General features: G+C 35.0%; 1 protein-coding gene across 1 annotated transcript; it reads left to right on the forward strand.

The window, feature by feature from the left end:
* Positions 1-3188: 3188 nt before the first annotated feature.
* Positions 3189-12079, forward strand: LOC149411512 (phospholipase A1 member A-like). Its single transcript, XM_089646850.1, has 6 exons — positions 3189-3203; positions 4007-4099; positions 6221-6336; positions 7545-7818; positions 10129-10374; positions 11629-12079. The coding sequence occupies exons 2-6, from the start codon at positions 4009-4011 to the stop codon at positions 11937-11939; spliced, it is 1038 nt and encodes a 345-aa protein (XP_089502976.1). The 5' UTR covers positions 3189-3203; positions 4007-4008; the 3' UTR covers positions 11940-12079.
* Positions 12080-18403: the final 6324 nt, after the last annotated feature.

Raw genomic sequence — 18403 nt, forward strand, 5'->3', positions numbered from 1 at the left:
TCCTCTCAAACATTTAGCGGTATTGCAAAAGATTATTTTGTTTTCATTCTCCAACGTGGCAAAAAAAAATTATTACGTAATAATCAGTAAATTATGTAAATTTGAAAATATGAATTTGCATTATTATTTAAGCTGGAGATACTTGTTTTATTTCAATCAGGTGCGAACTTAGTGTTCCAACGTTTACTCTGCATCTAATTATTTCTGCAATTGGCTTAAAGAAATAATTACGATCCACAAATAATGCATTTTTCATTAAAAATTCAGCACACTCCGTTAAAAATTTTCAGCAATAAATGTCATCGCAAAGGTGGAACGTGAGACAATATGACAAAAAACTGAACAAAGTAAAATAATATTTTAAAATAACTTTATAGAAACAAACGCATCGGGCCGTTCGTAACCGTGTGACGTAGCTTTATAGTATAGTAAGTCCAGCTAATCACCTAAATGAACGATCACTTCCAATTTTCACTATGAAATATATAATTTTATTTTTCTGTAAATCTAAGTAAATTTTCTTGCTTTTATGTTTGTACACATGAATCTATTTATTAAAGTCCGTAAAATTTAGTTTTTTAACGGTAACAATGAAGTGGTTAACAGAAATAATGGTTGAAATGTCAGTGACGCCTGAGGATTACTAAGGCGAAGCTTAATGCCAAATCACTATTTTGATTCATCTTTACAACAAATTGGTGTACATTATAAATACAAAAAAATATTTTTTAGAGAAATTGAAGGTTTTCCTATCGTTTCGCTTGAGTTGAATATAAATAGTGAAATAAATTACTCTATAAAAAATAAAAATGTAAACTACTAAAAAACATGTCTTTTCAATAGAAATGTATGTACGAGTAAAGAAAACAACTTAAAAAAAATACAGTATTATAGCAAAGATTATCTGTGACAGTTTCACTCGATTAACTTTTTTGATTTTTTATAAAATTATTTAGTTAAAATCGAAAGTTTCTAGACTCCGTTTGTCAAGCGATTTTAATGCCTATTAACGCATTATCTCTGCATTGGGATGAAATAATGACGACAAAGCGTAATTTTAAGAATAAAAATGTGTAGAGTTGTGAATTGTAGAAAAAGTCACGGACGCAATAGGAAGACTTAAATCATTATCTCTACACTGGAATGAGTTACGGAGTCGAATTAAAGACCATGTAATGTTTAAAATGTCGTATAAATGAATTAATGTTGGGGACGCCTGAGGAAAATGAAACGCGATAAATTACAAAAAATACTTATGTATGGGAAAATTAATTGTATGCGATAGACGAAGAAGTGGGTGTAAGGGGAATGTATGAATTGGAAGTAAATGGTCGAGAAGTCTGGAATGTCCGAGAAAGAAATGGCACGATCAAGTGAAACAAATACTTATGTGTGGTAACATGAATTGTGTGCACAAAACCGCTACATGGCTTACCGTATGACTTACGAAACTAGAGATTGATATACATATTCACATTTACAAATATAGATTGTTATTATTTCTGCCCGTGGTGTCAGTGGTAAGGTATAAAAATATTACAAAAAGAGTTTACGCGTAATAAATGGTTATTACATTAAAGTGGGTAGTCAAGGAGAAAAATCCTCTGGATTGAGCAATGAAATACCACTGAAAAAAATCCGGTCATTGTTCTGGATACGAAAAGTTGAAAAGGTGAATCTTTAGTTTAACTCAAATGAGCTGTCGATCTTTCGCAAATGCGAAGGGAGTTTGTTCCAAGCTATTGGGCCTGCTACTGCAAAAGCCCAGTCTACAAAATTGGTATTGGGATTTCGCATAGGTATTGAAAGTCTACCTTAGACTGTTGAAGGATTGCTTGCCTAATCTTAACATCGCCTGGAACGCACAGTTCCGACAAGTAGGGTGGCGCCATGTCATATATGGCTTTGAAAGCCATCCAGCAGAGTTTGATTGTTTGAATTGGATTCTCTCAGTGCACTTAGTCAATGAAGGTTCGGCAGATATTGTAAGAAGTGAGAATATTTCGAAACACCGGTTATCAGCCTTGCTGCAGCATTGAAGGGAGACTTGCATATATGCCATTGCAATAGTCGAGTCGTAATACAACGTAAGAGTTTACCAACATCTTTGTGGCTTTAGCCGAAATATTTCTCTTTATATATTTGATTCGACTGTTACAGAAACCTGCACTTACTGTTTTGTTAATTTGGGATTTTAGTGAAAGATCTTCATATAGATGAATACCTAGAAGTTTTATGCCATTTTTAGGGATGATGTTGCAGCCAGAAACAATAAGAGGAAATTTGTATATATTATATTATAATATTGACTGGCGCTTTTTTATTGCTGTCCAGAGAAATTCTGTTTTGGATGGATTTAGTCTTAGTTTTTTTGAAGACATCCACTCTTTTATGGCAGCAGCTTATTTGATGTACAGTGGAATATATAGTTGATCGTCAGCATAGCAATGGGAAAGAAGTCTGATGAAAGAAGAAGTCGAATGATTCTATTATTTTGGTAACATCTTTGACGAACAAAATAAAAATTAGGGGCCCCAGGACTGAACCCTGGGGAACTTCAGAAGTCAGGGTCACACATGGAGAGTTTTTACCACCCGCTTGTACAGATTGTGTTCGGCCACAGAGGTACGATTTGATCTATTTAATAATTTCACCATCCAGTCCAAAAGGTCAGGAAATTGTGGTCGATGGTGTCAAATGTTGCACTCAAATCTATTAATGATGGCAAAGCTGGCTTAAGCATCTAATCTGACAAGTCTATGTAGAATAGTACCTCCCATAAATTGATTGGTACTTTGACTGCAGTTCGTCTTTTGCTGTATCGCGGTTATCTTCCTGATCACGATTTTTTCCATGATTTTTGAGATAAACGGTAAATTTTAATCTGATGAACGAAGGAAGGGGTATAAGAAAATGCTTGGTATGGAATTGAATGGGCAAAGAAGTCGGGAATCCTCTTGAAAGACATGGCACGGTTAATCAAATATTACAAATTAGATCAACTGTTTCTTAAAACTTCACCAGATTTCTAAAAACTTCCTCCAATTGAATGATCATTCCAAATGAAATACATTCCGGAAGGTTTTTTGCCTCCGCCCATGGAGATTACATCACCAAACGCGATCAGAGCTGCGAATTTTATAATAAAAGGCGATTTTTTTTTCAATGTCAATATATTTCTGAGTTTGTCTTAACCCGAAACAGTAAGTCCCTTGCAAATTTACACCATTTTCTTAATTACTATAATAAACTAGTTTTATTGAAAAATACATCAGATCTACTAGTACTGTAGATGCAATGTATTGCATTTACAGTACATCTGTATTTGATTTTTGCGAACCGTGACTTTTGTAAAAAAAAAACTCGTTTCTTATCAAGCTATTTTAAAGATTTTACAAGTCACGGGCGTCTTTAGTTTCACGAATTTGTTTTTAAATTTACCAAGGATGCCTAAATAACATTTTTTAACAATTTCAAGTACGCTGCATTATCCTACTTTACTTACGCTGTATGTATACTTTATTTACGCTTGCTCTTCTTACTTAAAATTATTCCCATGTTAGTTTTTACACTGTACGAAAATAAATACAAAACTTAATTCTGGATTTTTAGACCAAAATTCTCTTCAACACTAAATATTATTTAGTTTATAATTAAAAGTGAAAAAATGTCTATTTAGATTGTTAGTCATTTTATTAAATAATACGTCGAAAAATCGACACATTGATTAGGGTTCAAACATCAGTTTACCTTGTTCTGAAATATGAGGTGTCAAAGTTTGCAAAGATGATTTCTTAAAATCTATTTACCAATTTCTGATTTTTAGATGGCTTCTTGCGTAAAATATTTTGGTTTCGAATATTAAAGAGAATATTTAAATATGACATAATAATTCATTTAAGGTTCTAACTACATGTACATACCATCGCATGATAGGACCTTGTATTCAGTATTCAGTTTCAAATAATACGGTTTATGTACATATATTATATTTCTGTTAATTTAGTTATGAAGGGATTCGCTTTTCTCATAACCTCGTGCCTTTGCTTCGTACAATTCGCGGAAGGGCAAACTATCGCGTCTACTCTCATTTCAAACTGTAAGTAAACAATTCCTTAAACTATTTACCTTTCAACCAATGTTTCAGATTAATATATCAACTAGTTTTAGAAGAACCCGTGTAGCAACCATTACTATTAACACCATTATTCTTAAGAAAGCCGACCATTGAAACACCTGCAGGATGATGGAGCGTTGGGAAGCCTAAACATTGGTGACTAGGAACTTAGGAATGTTTTATGTGTATACCGCACAAGAGTCCTAACTGATTCCAACCTCCTGGAGCTAGTGAGACTATGGCATCCCTAATTGCGGTATGTTGTGAAGGTAGTGATGACGGGAAGGAAATCGGAAATAGCCTTGGAACGTTCTGCAATACTCTATGTATTACTTTTATTGAAGCAATTGTGAAACACCACAAATCAATTAAATGAAATATACTTGTGATTCAAACCCACCACCTCCAGATTGTTTTCGAGGGCCTACCCCGTCGCTTACGGAGGCCATCAATAAGGAACTGGAGATAAATGAGTGGAGTTTCGTGCAGATGAAGAATTCTCAAGATGGGATAAGATCACAAAACAATTGGAGTAGGCTTTCTTCTAGACGACTGAAAAATTGTTTTAGGACTATTATGCCCATTGGTAGCCGACATCACCAGACGCTAGTGAGACCATGCCAGGCACGTAGACTGACCAGATGTAAATAAAGGTCAAAGTGAATGTGATAGCGCGTACTAGCGGCGATGGTTGAAATGCATTACGAACACAACGTGTGTTTGAAAAATGCATTCTTGCAGTACCAATGCTTGGAGCACAAATCAGACGTTCATCATGATATACATCTTCCTGCCAAAAAGTCTTATGAGTTGATCTAAAGTACGTACTAAAGAAGGACGTACATTGTCGACCTTACCATCACACCTTTTATTACAATCTAGAGACTGTATATAACTGATGAATATGACCGCTGTAATCCCATTCTCATCGAGAGTTTAGGAAAAAGAAACAGAAAGTTAATCTTGGGCTTGAGATGTGTGAAAGCTGGTTACCCATACAACCAGGAAAATAAGATGAATTTGATGAAGGCCTATCATATCCAAAACTAAGTCACTATAAATAATTGGGGAAAAAGAAGGAAGATTTTAAAAATACAATTGGCTTAATGTAGTTTTTTATTTCCCTCAGGGCCTATGTAATCTTTGGGGATGCTGTGTGGAGGGTCTTTTTGTGGAGAGGAAGGAGTGAACATGGGTCTTGAAGAGTCCCATGTTGTAGGAGGGAGGAAACACAGAGGCCGGCAGTTCGTTCCACAGCCGAGCTGTTGAACTTAAGAACGAATCGTAGAAGCGACCCGTTCTCATGTGACAAATGTCAACTGTGTACAAATGTTGGGCGCGTGTTTGGCGTGTATCCCGACTACGCACCGGTGCCAAAGGGATCAATGACGCTAGTTCCTCAGAGCATCTTCCATTGTAATACCGATAGAACAAGGACAGCATACCTACCTGACGCCTGTGCTCTAAAGATTGCAGTCCGTTTGTTAAGATTGGGGAATCTATCAAACGGCCCACCCGTTTTTGCACAGAGTCAAGGGTTTTTTTCAGGTATTTAGGGGCTCCGGACCAGAGATGGCTGCCAAATTCGACAGTAGGGCGCACTTGCGATTTGCACAGGGTCAGCGGTTGTGTATTATTAAAGTATCTGCTGGCACTATACATAATAATAGTTCATAGAACATAATAGTTCGTATTTCTGTTAAAAACAGGCATTTAACGAATGAATGTGTTATGAAGATGTCGGAACACGAGTTCATCAAAATTCTGATATTTTCGCATTTCGTCATTATGTTTATCAGGAAAAGCTCGGCTGCATGAACACGTATTCCGATATATTATGAATGGATTAACGTTTTACTAGGAAATGGCTTGCCATCACCTTTTTAACAGGATTTGAATAATTTAGCCATGCTCGTTTTTCTCCGTGTACAAAAGACTAACATTTTATTTTCTTTTGGACTCATTCAGTTTCTCTAAAGCTGAATAAGTCCAAGTTGGTATTTCCGGATTCAAATTTGAAAACTCCAAGTGCCTTATAATTCAAATTTTAATGTTTTCGCATTTTTTTTCGTAAAATATTTGAGTTGAAATCTATTTTTCCAGGTTCTGAAATTCAGAGGTTACTTAGAGTAAATTATGAACAGCTGACCAGTAATGAATCAACAACGGAACCTGACTTTTCTAAGATACAACTTCACCTATATACTGCCAGTAAAACGGTAAGATCTCTATGTAAAATTTTTGCATTTATCTCTAATCATACCTCGGTAGTTTATTAGATACGTTCGCCAGAGATTAATTTATTTCAAAACATACGGCACAACATGTGCCATTAGCATAGATATACAGTTCAAAGTTATAAGTACAAAGTATAAAGTGTAAAAAAATATGTTAATACTAAAGGTAAGATATATTAAAACAATAAAAAAATATTTTCCATTAATGCCAATCTGTACAAACCCATAAATAACCGTTTTATGAAATTATATAAAATTGTCAAATTACAAGTGTCTCCAAGTGAAGAAAATTTTCTGATTTTCTCTTTCGTTCAGGCTAAACTGACTTTTTTTGAAAAATTGCTGTGAAAGAGAACGAAATTATTAGAAATATAATTTTTCAATATTTTTTTTTTTTTTTTTTTTTTTTTCCAGCTGTTTTTTTGACAGCTGTTTCGCCCTTCAGAGGGCGAAACAGCTGTCACGCGTAATAATAATTACACAGCAGAACTTGTTTAAAAATAAACTGTTTTTATAAACCCAATAACAATATTATTGAATATATAAAAAATAAAAATTAAAATGGAGTTCTACAAATTAAACTTAATAACAATAAATAAATAATAAATTTTTCAATATTGTTGGTTAGTCAAGAAATGTCCAGAATACCCGCCTTTTCCCCTCAATTATGTTCTACCCGCAAAAAACCCATTTTTTTTAAAAATATCATAATAAATAAAATCTTAAAAATTCCCCGCAATTCGGGGATTTTATTATGAATTGGTAGCCCGTATTTCTATATTGTATACCATAGATATATTATTAACGTAGACTTAACTGTGATTAATCAGCAGATTCAGTAGTACCAACCAAATGGTATACTTGATTTTAATGGTGCTTTATTCTGTTTTTAAATTCTAATATATACAAATCATTTATATATTCAGAATCAGCGTTGGTTGATCCATAAATATAGGTATATATTTTTAGACCATTTATATTTTTCACTGGAGTTCCTTATTATTTATGTCGGGGGAGAAGAGTTTAGGGCATGTGTTTTTCTTGTTTGATGTTTTCGTATGAAGCGTGTTAAAAATTTACCCTTCCTACGATGATTATTTTTATAATTTTATTTGTAGCTTCCAGTGAGTAGGTATTTTTGAGAGAAAGAGTGAATTTTATTTAGTACTTAATATTTTGTTTCTTTCCAGACGAATTATTATCTCTCTTCGGCGATTGACATTCTGTCGGATCCCGGTTACAATAGTTCTCTCCCCATAACCATCATAGTTCACGGATTCTTGACTACCCCAAATTACAATGATTTCGCAAGTGTCATGACGTCCACCTTCATTAAGCTCGGAAAGACCAACGTTTTGTACTTGGATGCCAGCTCTTTGATCTTCTTATACTACTCCAGGGCTGTTACATTGGTCAGGATCATTGGGGAGCTGCTGGGAGTTCAACTTTGGAACTTTGTTCAAGGTACAATTTTCTATATGTATACAACTTGGGAGTATTGTGATAATTAAGTTTATCAGACTACGTATATTTAAATGGTAACAAGATGTCTATCTAGGAATTGCCCTTAAAAGGAGTGACCCAAGGTTCGTAGAATGTGCGTATGTTAAATACAATTTCCAAAAACCTTGGGAGTGACCTTACATTCATAGGAATACTATTATTGAAAGTAGGTGCCTAGGTTCATACTGAAATAATAATGAAAAACATCCTTAATGTTGCATTGTTTCACAATTTTATTTTGATTGATTGTTCTTATCTTGTATGAAATATATACATATTTCCTTGTCTTTCCATCTATCTTTACATTTGGTTTTAAGAATTTTCTTTGCCAAGTAAGTTCTTTACTTGTCGGTTTTATTTTTATTTTTAAAGAATAATAATTTTTGTATGCAGTGGAAACTTCATTTGTTTACTTTATAATATTTTACAAATTAACAGCACTTCTTATTAAAAAAATAAAATAATGTTGTTGGATACTGTAGTGTACCAGTTAGTTATTGGCGCCAAGTAGAGCATTCATAATTTCTTTGTTCATCTTAGTGAATGTATTTTTTTACATTAACTCCACTCAAGAAGCCATAAGGAAAATAATTTCCCTTAGGGCCTATGTCATCTCTGAGGATGCTGTGTGGAGAGTTATTTTGATGAGAGGAAGTGAACGTGGGTCTTGAAGAGACCCATGTTAACTTCCTGATTTTTATCCCTATGCCGAAGGGATCAATGACGCTAGTTCCTCAGAGCATCTTCCATTGTAATATCGGTATAACAAGGGCAGCATACTTACCTGACGCCTGTGTTCTAAAGATTATTCTATCCGCCTGTTACGATAGGGGATGATATATATCAAACGGATCGCCCGTTTCTGCTCATAATCAAGGTTTTTTTCAGGTATTTTGTGGCTGGCTGAGGTGGCTGCGAAATTCATTAGTGGGGCGCACCTTGAACAGGGTCAGCATTTGTTTACTATTCAAGTATCTGCCGGCCCTGTACAGTACACCCAGCTTCTGTGAGGTTAGATTGACTCTGGCTTCGATGGAGCCTCCGTGTCTGAGCTGGTCACTTAGAGTTAAACCAAGCATATCAATGGAAGGCATTTTGGGAATCCATGTACACAAGGATGCGAAAAGTCCGTAAGAAGACAGTTTTTTGACAAGTCCTCGGGGCCAAACCCGGCCAAAAGCCTTGGAAATGTCCAAGGCAACCGTTTGAGTGTCACCGTTACGTTCCATACACCGTCCCCAAATACGCATCACATACGCGAGAAGATCACCGCACGAGCGATTCCGCCTGAATCCGTATTGACGGTCGTTTTTGTTCTTCTCAAAGTATGTGAGCAGTTTGTCGTTGATCACACGTTCCATCACCTTGGATAGAATAGATTTGTTCGCTATGGGCGGTAGTTGGCCGGATTGAAACGGTCACTCTTCTTTGGAATAGGACCGCTTTTTTCAATCCAGAGGGTACATAGTCAGATTTCAGGAACATTTGAAAAACTTCGTAAAAACCTCTGTAATACCAGGCCCGCTAGTTTTACTAACATCGAGCCCCCGTAAGACCTGAAGTACATCCCGATGCTGGATCCTCAGCTTTTTCGGTAGAGGAATCGACAGTGGTACAGCACCCCGATCAACGAGAGTCTAGTTTTCCGCCATGCAGCCAGCTGTTTGGTGATCTGGTGCTCGATCTTGACTCTTACTCGTACTCGTGCTTGACCTATTTACGATCCTCTTGCATTCCTTTGCCATTTTGTCATAAGCAGATCTGTTTTCCGACGATCGAGGAGTGGGTTAATTTCCACTTCCAAGATTCCACTTCAATCAAACATTCATTTAACAAAAAAAAATTGAAATTCAAATAGATGTATTTAAAAATTGGCATCTGGCAAAAATTGACATCTGGCAAATAAAGAAAGACAAATATTCCCGTGTTACGAATAACCTGACAATATTTGAAAATCTCCTACTACCACCACAGTAAGCTGAAAATTTTGCTTGTGTTGTGATGGAGGACTTAGCCAGCCGAGGAATTGAACACACTACGCCTGAGTGGGACCCAAGCGCGATGTCAACTCGGCCACCGACTGGTCGAATATGGACACATAATTTATTAATACAAATAAATAATTTTATTGTCTACTTTACACTTGTCTGAATTGTTCTCACAAATTGTGTTACAATAATAAGTGAGCTTATTGAAGGGTGACGATTATTACATAAAATCAACCAACGAGTTTTTCAAGGAATCTAAGAAAAAAACCTTTTTTTTTTGCAGCCGGTGTTGACCCCGCCAATATCCACATGTTGGGTCACAGTCTCGGATCCCACATCTCCGGGTTCACCGCAAAGAACTTTATCGCCCTCTCTGGAGGATCCAAGATCGGTAGAGTGACTGGCATGGACCCCGCTGGACCCTGTTTCTACAACGGCACCGCTGACGAGACCCTCACTGCCATCGATGCCACCTTTGTTGATGTCATCCACACCAATGCTGGATATTTGGGAATCATCAAACCTCTGGGTGTGTATTTTTATTTCCAATAATTTGTAATTAGATATTATAATTTATTTTATTTTATATACGCCCATGTGGACCATGACTTAATTTATGATAAATTGAACAGCGCCCTTGATGTGATTTTTTAAAAAAAAACAGCGCTATATCCAATATTATTTTTATTAATTTACAGGATTAAACACGGAGTAAATTATAAGGTCATGCAAACAGAACCGATAAGAAATATATTAGAAAAAATATCGTAGTATTTATTGAAGAGGTGTTTTAGTGTAGCCTTATTTATTGTATTTTAAACCTCCAGGGGGCTTTTATATTATAAGTTTAAATCGTACATTTTTTTTATAAATTGAAGTGAGAAATAATAAAAATGCAAAAGAATTAACAAAATACATTAAACAGAAAAAAACATACAAATAGAATTGCCAATATTCCACAAATCACTATTAATATTGATAAAAATAAAAGTGTGTTAATTTTTTTTAAATAATAATTTTTAAACTAAGTAAAAATAGAAAGCATTTGAGATTTTCACAACCAAAAGTACAATCGTGAGTTTTTGGGGTATTATGTCGTGTTGCGCTAGCTTCTTTTTTAGCCAAGTCCATTATAAGGGCACGTTATCACGTACGTGCCGTGATTATGTTTCCAAAAGTTTTGTCATCAAAAAATCATAACTAGCACAGGTATTGGAACAATAACACACAATTAATTAATTAAAATAATATATAGTATATTTGCGGCACGTTTTAGAGTGGAAGATACTCTCAGTATCGCCCTGGTGTAAGACCACCATTCAGAATTGAAACGTTGCTCCAAATGGCTTTAGCCGTGTTTAGTGACTAGATCTGAATAGCCAGGTACTTCCCCACCTTCCTCTTTCCCTTCCCCACTTACCTTCAGCCTCACAACATCCCCCAATTGGGGATGCCATAGTCTCACTGGCTCCAGACGGGAGCAGTTGGGACTCTTATGAGGTATTCACTATAAAAAAAAAAAAAGGTGACCAAGAACAACTTCGTAAGGGAGATATTCAACAGTGGCATATTTTTTAAGGTTCATGTTCACGTTTTGAAGGTTTTTTAGCAGCTAATGCTAATGTTATTTTTTTCTAGGTGCAGACCATCGTGTATTTGCTTGTAGATTATATTTTAGCGGAGATTCAAATATAACCATGAGTAGTATTAAAGGAATAAAATAATAAAGACAAAGATTTTATGAATCTGCCCAATAAACAATTATGCTATTATGTGTTTTCAGGTCAGGTGGATTACTACGTTAATGGAGGCCAGGAACAACCCGGATCCAACCCCATCAATGATGACAGTCATCAACGTGTATGGAAGCTAGTCGTCGAATCTGTGCAAAACCCCCAGAACTTCATTGCCAGAAAGTGTCCCGATTGGACTAGCTTCCAGAAAGGACAGTGTGCAAACAATCCAACTGCCACCATGGGCTACTATGCCACTCCTGGAACTACTGGAATCTACCAACTGAGAACTGCTGCTTCTTCTCTGTATGGATTAGGTGCTGCTGGAACTACCCCTACCACCTACACCAAGTGGTGGTAGAACACCTTCGCATAATCTATTGAATCTTCTTGTTCAACATTATTGTTGGTTAATGTTGGTTGCTGGTCAGGTCGTAACATTATTTTCCAAATGATGGGTGATGAAATGATTATTATAAATAATTAATGATGGATCCTAAGATTGTGACATTAATTTGATAATACCATTACAATAATCAAGTCATCTCAACCACGCGCACTGACAATAAATGTATGTGGGTAGCAAATGTAATCTGTGAAGCAAGTTCTAAATAAAAGAAGGTTTAATTATTACAAGAAGCTAATTTATTGAAACAACCATTGTTATATATTTGATCAATAAAACGAACATAAGACTCTAATAAATTTTATCTCCGGGCGTGTCAAGAATGCTCGTACGATAAACGCCATCTTGATAAAATATGACTGATAAGCCGATAACATGATATTAAAAAAAACTCACTTCGCCGAGTCTTCTGCTCCAATCCTTCTGGTGTTACCTCTACAAGACCAGGCGGCCCTGCTCAGGAAAACCGCCAACACCAGAAGCGAGCAGAGACGAAAGCTCACCCAGTGCCCAACATTCACCAAGCACCGGGTGCGGGAGGCAGATTGTTCATAAATTTGCACCACTATCATCATCATCGGCCGTAAAGGAGCATTTTCATCGGTTGAAGACACGTTTTGGAACCGGCGCCCAAATCTACAGTCTTGTGCGGACTCCCTTCCAGTACACAATTTATATTTGATTAAATAGTTTCTCCCATAATATTCGTCTTTTTATAATATTATTAAATAAAGCTCCTGTAAGCACTTGCCTTATTTAGTTTAAAATTGCCCACTCCAAACGAAGTTGTTTGAGTGATATTTTCTTACTCCAGAAAGTGGTTCCACGGGTATCAAAGTTTTCTATCTATCAAGGCGAGATAATAGAACCATACTTAAATCGGTTTCTCGTGTGCCCTAGTTTTAAGTGTGAACGCCGTTGCCAACGTTGGCGCCAATGCTTTTGGCCAATTCACGAATAAAACAATTATGTCGTTTAGGCGGCAAATCGAAAATGTCAAATTTTAAAAACTTACAGATTTTTTTTTTTTAAACAGTGTTCAAGATGAGTATGTTATAAATCTGTATAAATTCGGAATGCGGGGGCTTATGGGTCTTCGTGGATGATGTATTTATGTATTACGTATAAGTATGGTCGTTCGTAATTCACAGTTTATATGTTGTTGGATCCTGTTTTTATGTGGAAAGAACAGTCATTGATGAGGGCAGTTAGTGATGCTGAAAAGTTTTCAAGGTCTATGTTGATATTTTCAGAAAACAGGGTTGACTCCCATTTTTCTTGTTCTACAGGCCTTATCAGATGATCCATACTAACAAAATTGCCGGATTAGATGAAAAAGACTTTGAGACAATTTTAGGATGGTTAAGTATCTAATGATCTGTAACTCAGGATTCGAACACCGATTTAGCGGTCCGCATAATTCTAACCATGATGTGATCTATGCATGAATTAGTTGTGATTGTTACTCGGGTAGATATATGAATGTATTTTATAGGGCCATGTAGAGCCATTAGGCTTAATATTTATTTATTTTTAAACGCACTTTTTCGGGGCTTTTACATGAGAATTTTAAGAAATATACATTATTATTGAACATAACTGAATTGCTTCATTAACAACATTTTATATTTGTTTAAAGATAAATTGAAGATGTCTACTGACTTGGTATAATTGTTTCCCTCCATTAGTATTCTGGGCAAAGAGGAATACATATGGTAGTTAGTCCCAGAATTTATGCACTGAAATAGATCCTGATTTCTAGTTTTATAGTAATTCTAGAATATTATTCGAATTCCTGTTAAAAATGGGACTGCACTCCTTTAACGAATGAATTGACAGATTTCTTAACAAAGTATGATTAAAAAGCAAATGTGTTTTCAGGATAGTAAAACACGTGCTCATAAAAATAATATCGTATATTTCGTCATTACATTTATCAGGATAAGCACATCTGCATCAACACGTGTTTCAGTATATTCTGAATAAACTCCTATTTTATCAGGTAATGGATTATAATCACATTTTAACAGGATTTCAATAAATCAGCCATACTCATTTTTCTCTGTGTGGATACCTTGCTCTTCCAAATATTAGTGGAACGTACTTTAAAAACATGACATCTCCGGGCACGTTCTTATATATTTATTTAATGTCACCTTAAATAGTATTTTTCTATATCTGTTATATTTATTTATGATAAATAAAAAATATATGGGGAGTTAATGATATAAAAATATTTTTTTTAAAACAATGGGAAAAAAAAAATTAGGAAATATAAATGTAAGTAAATAAATAGATATTTGAAATTGTACCAAATATAAGAATATCATAGATTTTTTTTTTAAATGGCTTACCATCTTCTGTCAAAATTTTAAACTTAGGAACGATGTTCATTCCTTTTTTTCAATGACGTTTACGTCAAAATATGCTGACAAATTTATTATAAACATGCATTATTTAATACAAATCACGCTGAGAGTTGCACGGATAACGAATACAATAATGTTCCCAAAAGAGTAATACAACTATTGAATTACAATAACAAACAGTGACGAAATTAGCATTTGTAAAAAGCATAGCGTTCTTAAAAAAGTGCGTTTATTTTTTTTTCTTTTTTATATTGTTAAATCCAACAAAATGTAGATCTATTAAGACTTGTAAAAGTATGATACCAAGTACCTAATACAGTTTAATTTTTCATCGACTTGAACTATTCATCAAAGCTGATTTTCATGTTCTGTGAAGGTTCTCTTCAAGTTCTGTTATTATATCATTACTAGCCAGTTGTTTCACAAAACTGAAATAGTAACAGAACTCAAATAAAACCTTCACAGAAAATGAAAATCAACTTTGAAATTTGATGAATAGCTAAAATTCTGTGAAACAACCCGTCCTAAATGATAATTAAATAAACTAAATTAATAGGAAAATTCTATTTAAGTCATACTCTACTGCCCTGTGTACATCTTAGCTGTGGACACAATACCCAGTAGCGCAATGAGATGTTAGGGTGTGCTACAACAATGCATACAAACTTATGCAATTACCAAAGTTCTGCATTGCCTACACGATGTTCACAGAAGAGAGGGTGCAGTCATTCCCCGTCTTACTCCACCACCGACTACCTAGCTTCTGGAACAGGACACGGAAGTCAACAAACATCATCTTCGTGGCTGCATCCTAGTGGATCAGCTCTCCACTTAGCGAGCGATGGATGCAGATGATGCGGTGACCTTCCCGATGGACTATTCTTAACAATATTGTTATCATTTTGCGTTTTTATTAATAATGTATTAGTCGTATAATCTTCTTCTTCTTTCGTATGGTGGGGGGTCAGAGGGGGACATCTAAGTCTGCGAGCCAGTCTAGGGCCCCAGGCGTCGCCATGTGGACCACATCAATCCCGCCGGGGAATGAATGTAGCGGGTATTCGTTTACGACATGTTTGATGGCCTGCACCATACAACATTCACACATCGTGCATCATGTGGGCACAGCGGCTATGGGAGCACCTTAACCTATTGATGGCGGACCAGGTTTTGCGAGCCTATGAAAACCCAGGCTGTCTCTCGGTGGGGTCCTGTATGAGATGGGCATTTCCCACGTTGGCCATTGTCGTATAATTATCATGTAGAATAGCAAACTAGGATTTCACTATTCTCCCTGTGCTGCTGGATTAAAAACTTAAATAAATACAGCTACCAAATGTAGTTATATCGGACGTACAGAGCCAAAGTCATTATGAGATAACAAGATCTTAAGTTTTTAATGTCCTTAATATTTTTGATAAAACCATTAAGATATCTGCGTCAAAATAAATATGATACTATAATATTATTCCACGCCTCAATGCTTATCCCACATCCTTAATGTGCGACTGCTATAGTTAATATTAATGGATTTTCGGCGCCACCATACATTTAAAAACTAATGTTTTGTTTTGTTCAACACAGTGAAGAGATAAGGGTGATCGCTAATTACTCTCATTGAACATGTGTGAAATTTAATGTATAACTTTGTCCAATAAATAGAAAAGTAACTGGTACAAACAGTCACTTCTCATCCGAGAGTACTCGTGAAAGTAATACTTGTTTAATTTAATGTTTTCCTACTGCCCCTGCAAAACTCTCAGATCAAGGTGTCAATGTGTGCCGGTGCCCTATTGAATTTTCAGTATTTGTGCGGGCTTCACTAACTTGGTCCCATACAGTAGTTAAACACGTTTCTTGTGTTATAAACACTTTCCTTTGCTCAATACCAGCGGTTCTGATCTTATGCCAGTCACATAGGTTACAATGCCATGTTTGATTATAATACGTCTTTTTTAATCTTCCCCTGGTTATAAAAATAAAATTGTCTAAAATAATAATGTCTCATTTCAGTGAAGAAATTAATAGCCGCCTTAATTTTGTTCGTTTTGGTCTTCCCTTCATCCTGGACGGATAATAAAACCAACCCAGGCAGTAGTCGTGAGCAAAGTATTACAGAAAAGTTTGTGTCGTTGGAACAAAAAGCTGCCAGCGTTCTCAGTAATTGTAAGATTCATTATAAAAAATAAATAACATTTCTTAACATAACACAAATAGAACTGAAAGTTTGGATGAATTGAATAGTAAATAATGAAACTGTAACAAAAAATAATAAATTTGAACAATACTATGCTACTAAAACAACAAAGTAGTACATGCAATTCAGATAAATGGTATACAACGTGTTCTTTGAAATCAATTCTTTGAAACTACTGATTAATAACCAAAAATAACACCTTAATAACCTGTCTTATGCGTGTTTCCTTAAACCCCCAACTTAAATAGTTGGTTTCATTAGATATTTAAGTTGAAAATTTCAATCATTTTGATTTAATCAAGTGTTGTTATTATAATGAGATTTTGCATGCACAAATTCAAATTATAAAAAGGAGACCATATTCTAGCTGCGATCTCACAAGAGTGCAGTAAAATGGTTTCATTGACTCACCAATATGAAAAGTCCTTGTGTTACGTATTATCAAACCTTAAATTTGCTTGGCTTTCTTAGAAATTATTGAAATTGCGTGAAATATGTACATAAAAAGAAGTTCTTTCAACAGTAGACTTCGCGACCAAAAAGGCACGTTTCTAATTTTCTCTTCCTTATGTGATAAATGAAAACCAAAATATCCTCTGAGATGATAAGATTTGGAAGTAGTTAAATACTTACAAATCTATCTACTTAATTTAGAAGTACAATATATTTAGTGTAACTTAAAAAAAATCAAATAAGCAATAATTTAATTTGTTCAAGAAACATTACTATCGCAATGGCAATTCTTTTTCAAACCTCTTTGGGCAGGTAGGTACCATAATATTGAAAAAAAAAACAAATAAACACTACGATTTCAAATTTTAAGAATTAATCTGTATTGAACCAATAAAACGACCACCATCTTGAAATGTAAAAGGAGCTTATAAAAAATCTTACGGACAGATTAAATGCAAAACAGTCGAGTTAAAATAGGACTTTACTACGCTCGATCAATTATTGAATTTGTTTCTAATCTGAGGAAGTTTAAGAAACTCTGATTCACGTATTGTGCCAATAGGAAGGTATTAAATACTAGTCATGTTGTGCAACGGGGTGATACAGCGCTAAACCAGTAACAACCCTAATCCTAGTGAATCTTAATGTATACAGAATTGTGTAAAGCCTGACAGATACAAAAAGGCCTGTGGTGCTAACGGGGCTTAGCAAAGCTATCAGTTAAACAATAATAATTTATTGTTGATTTTTATTATACATGTCGCTTTTCAAATGTAGTTTGACAATATTTTTTTGTTATCTTTTGACCAATCATAGGTAGCCAATTTTTTTCTAAGAAAAATGCTTCAATGTGTAGCAAAAAAATATTGATTCTGGAGAAATGTTGCCTCAAACAGGCATTCCAGCACCCCATTAGCAGTGGAATAGGGTACATGCAGTACATGCAATATAGTGTTTTCAATGCATGTAATACATGTAAAAAATATAACTAAACTCGAAAATCATACTTAAAACCCTCAAAAAAATTTATTAAATTAATTAATTCACTTATTAAGTTGTATGGAAATTCAAATATCGATAACGAGACATGATTGGCTAGCGAATTGTGACGTCACAACACACTCACTTGTCCCACTTCAAGTTGTTTTCGTTCCAGTTGCTTGTTGAAGTTGTTGAATTAGTTTGATTTTGATAGTCGTAATCAATCCTAAACCCATTTGTTTGTATATAACACATATTTTAAATACATACTATCATGACAGACAGTGGTTTTCTACAAGGACAGTCTGATAATTTGCCAAAAATCGACGCGATTATGATGGCAGTTTTCTTTTCGCAAATTGATTTTTTTAGTGCAGAAATGAGAGGCGTTAAAGTTTTACGGTAAGTAAATCACTATT

The sequence above is a fragment of the Hesperophylax consimilis genome, chromosome 25, assembly GCF_061612785.1.
Source record: "Hesperophylax consimilis isolate HC1 chromosome 25, BYU_Hcon_1.0, whole genome shotgun sequence".
NCBI classification, from domain to species: Eukaryota; Metazoa; Arthropoda; class Insecta; order Trichoptera; family Limnephilidae; genus Hesperophylax; species Hesperophylax consimilis.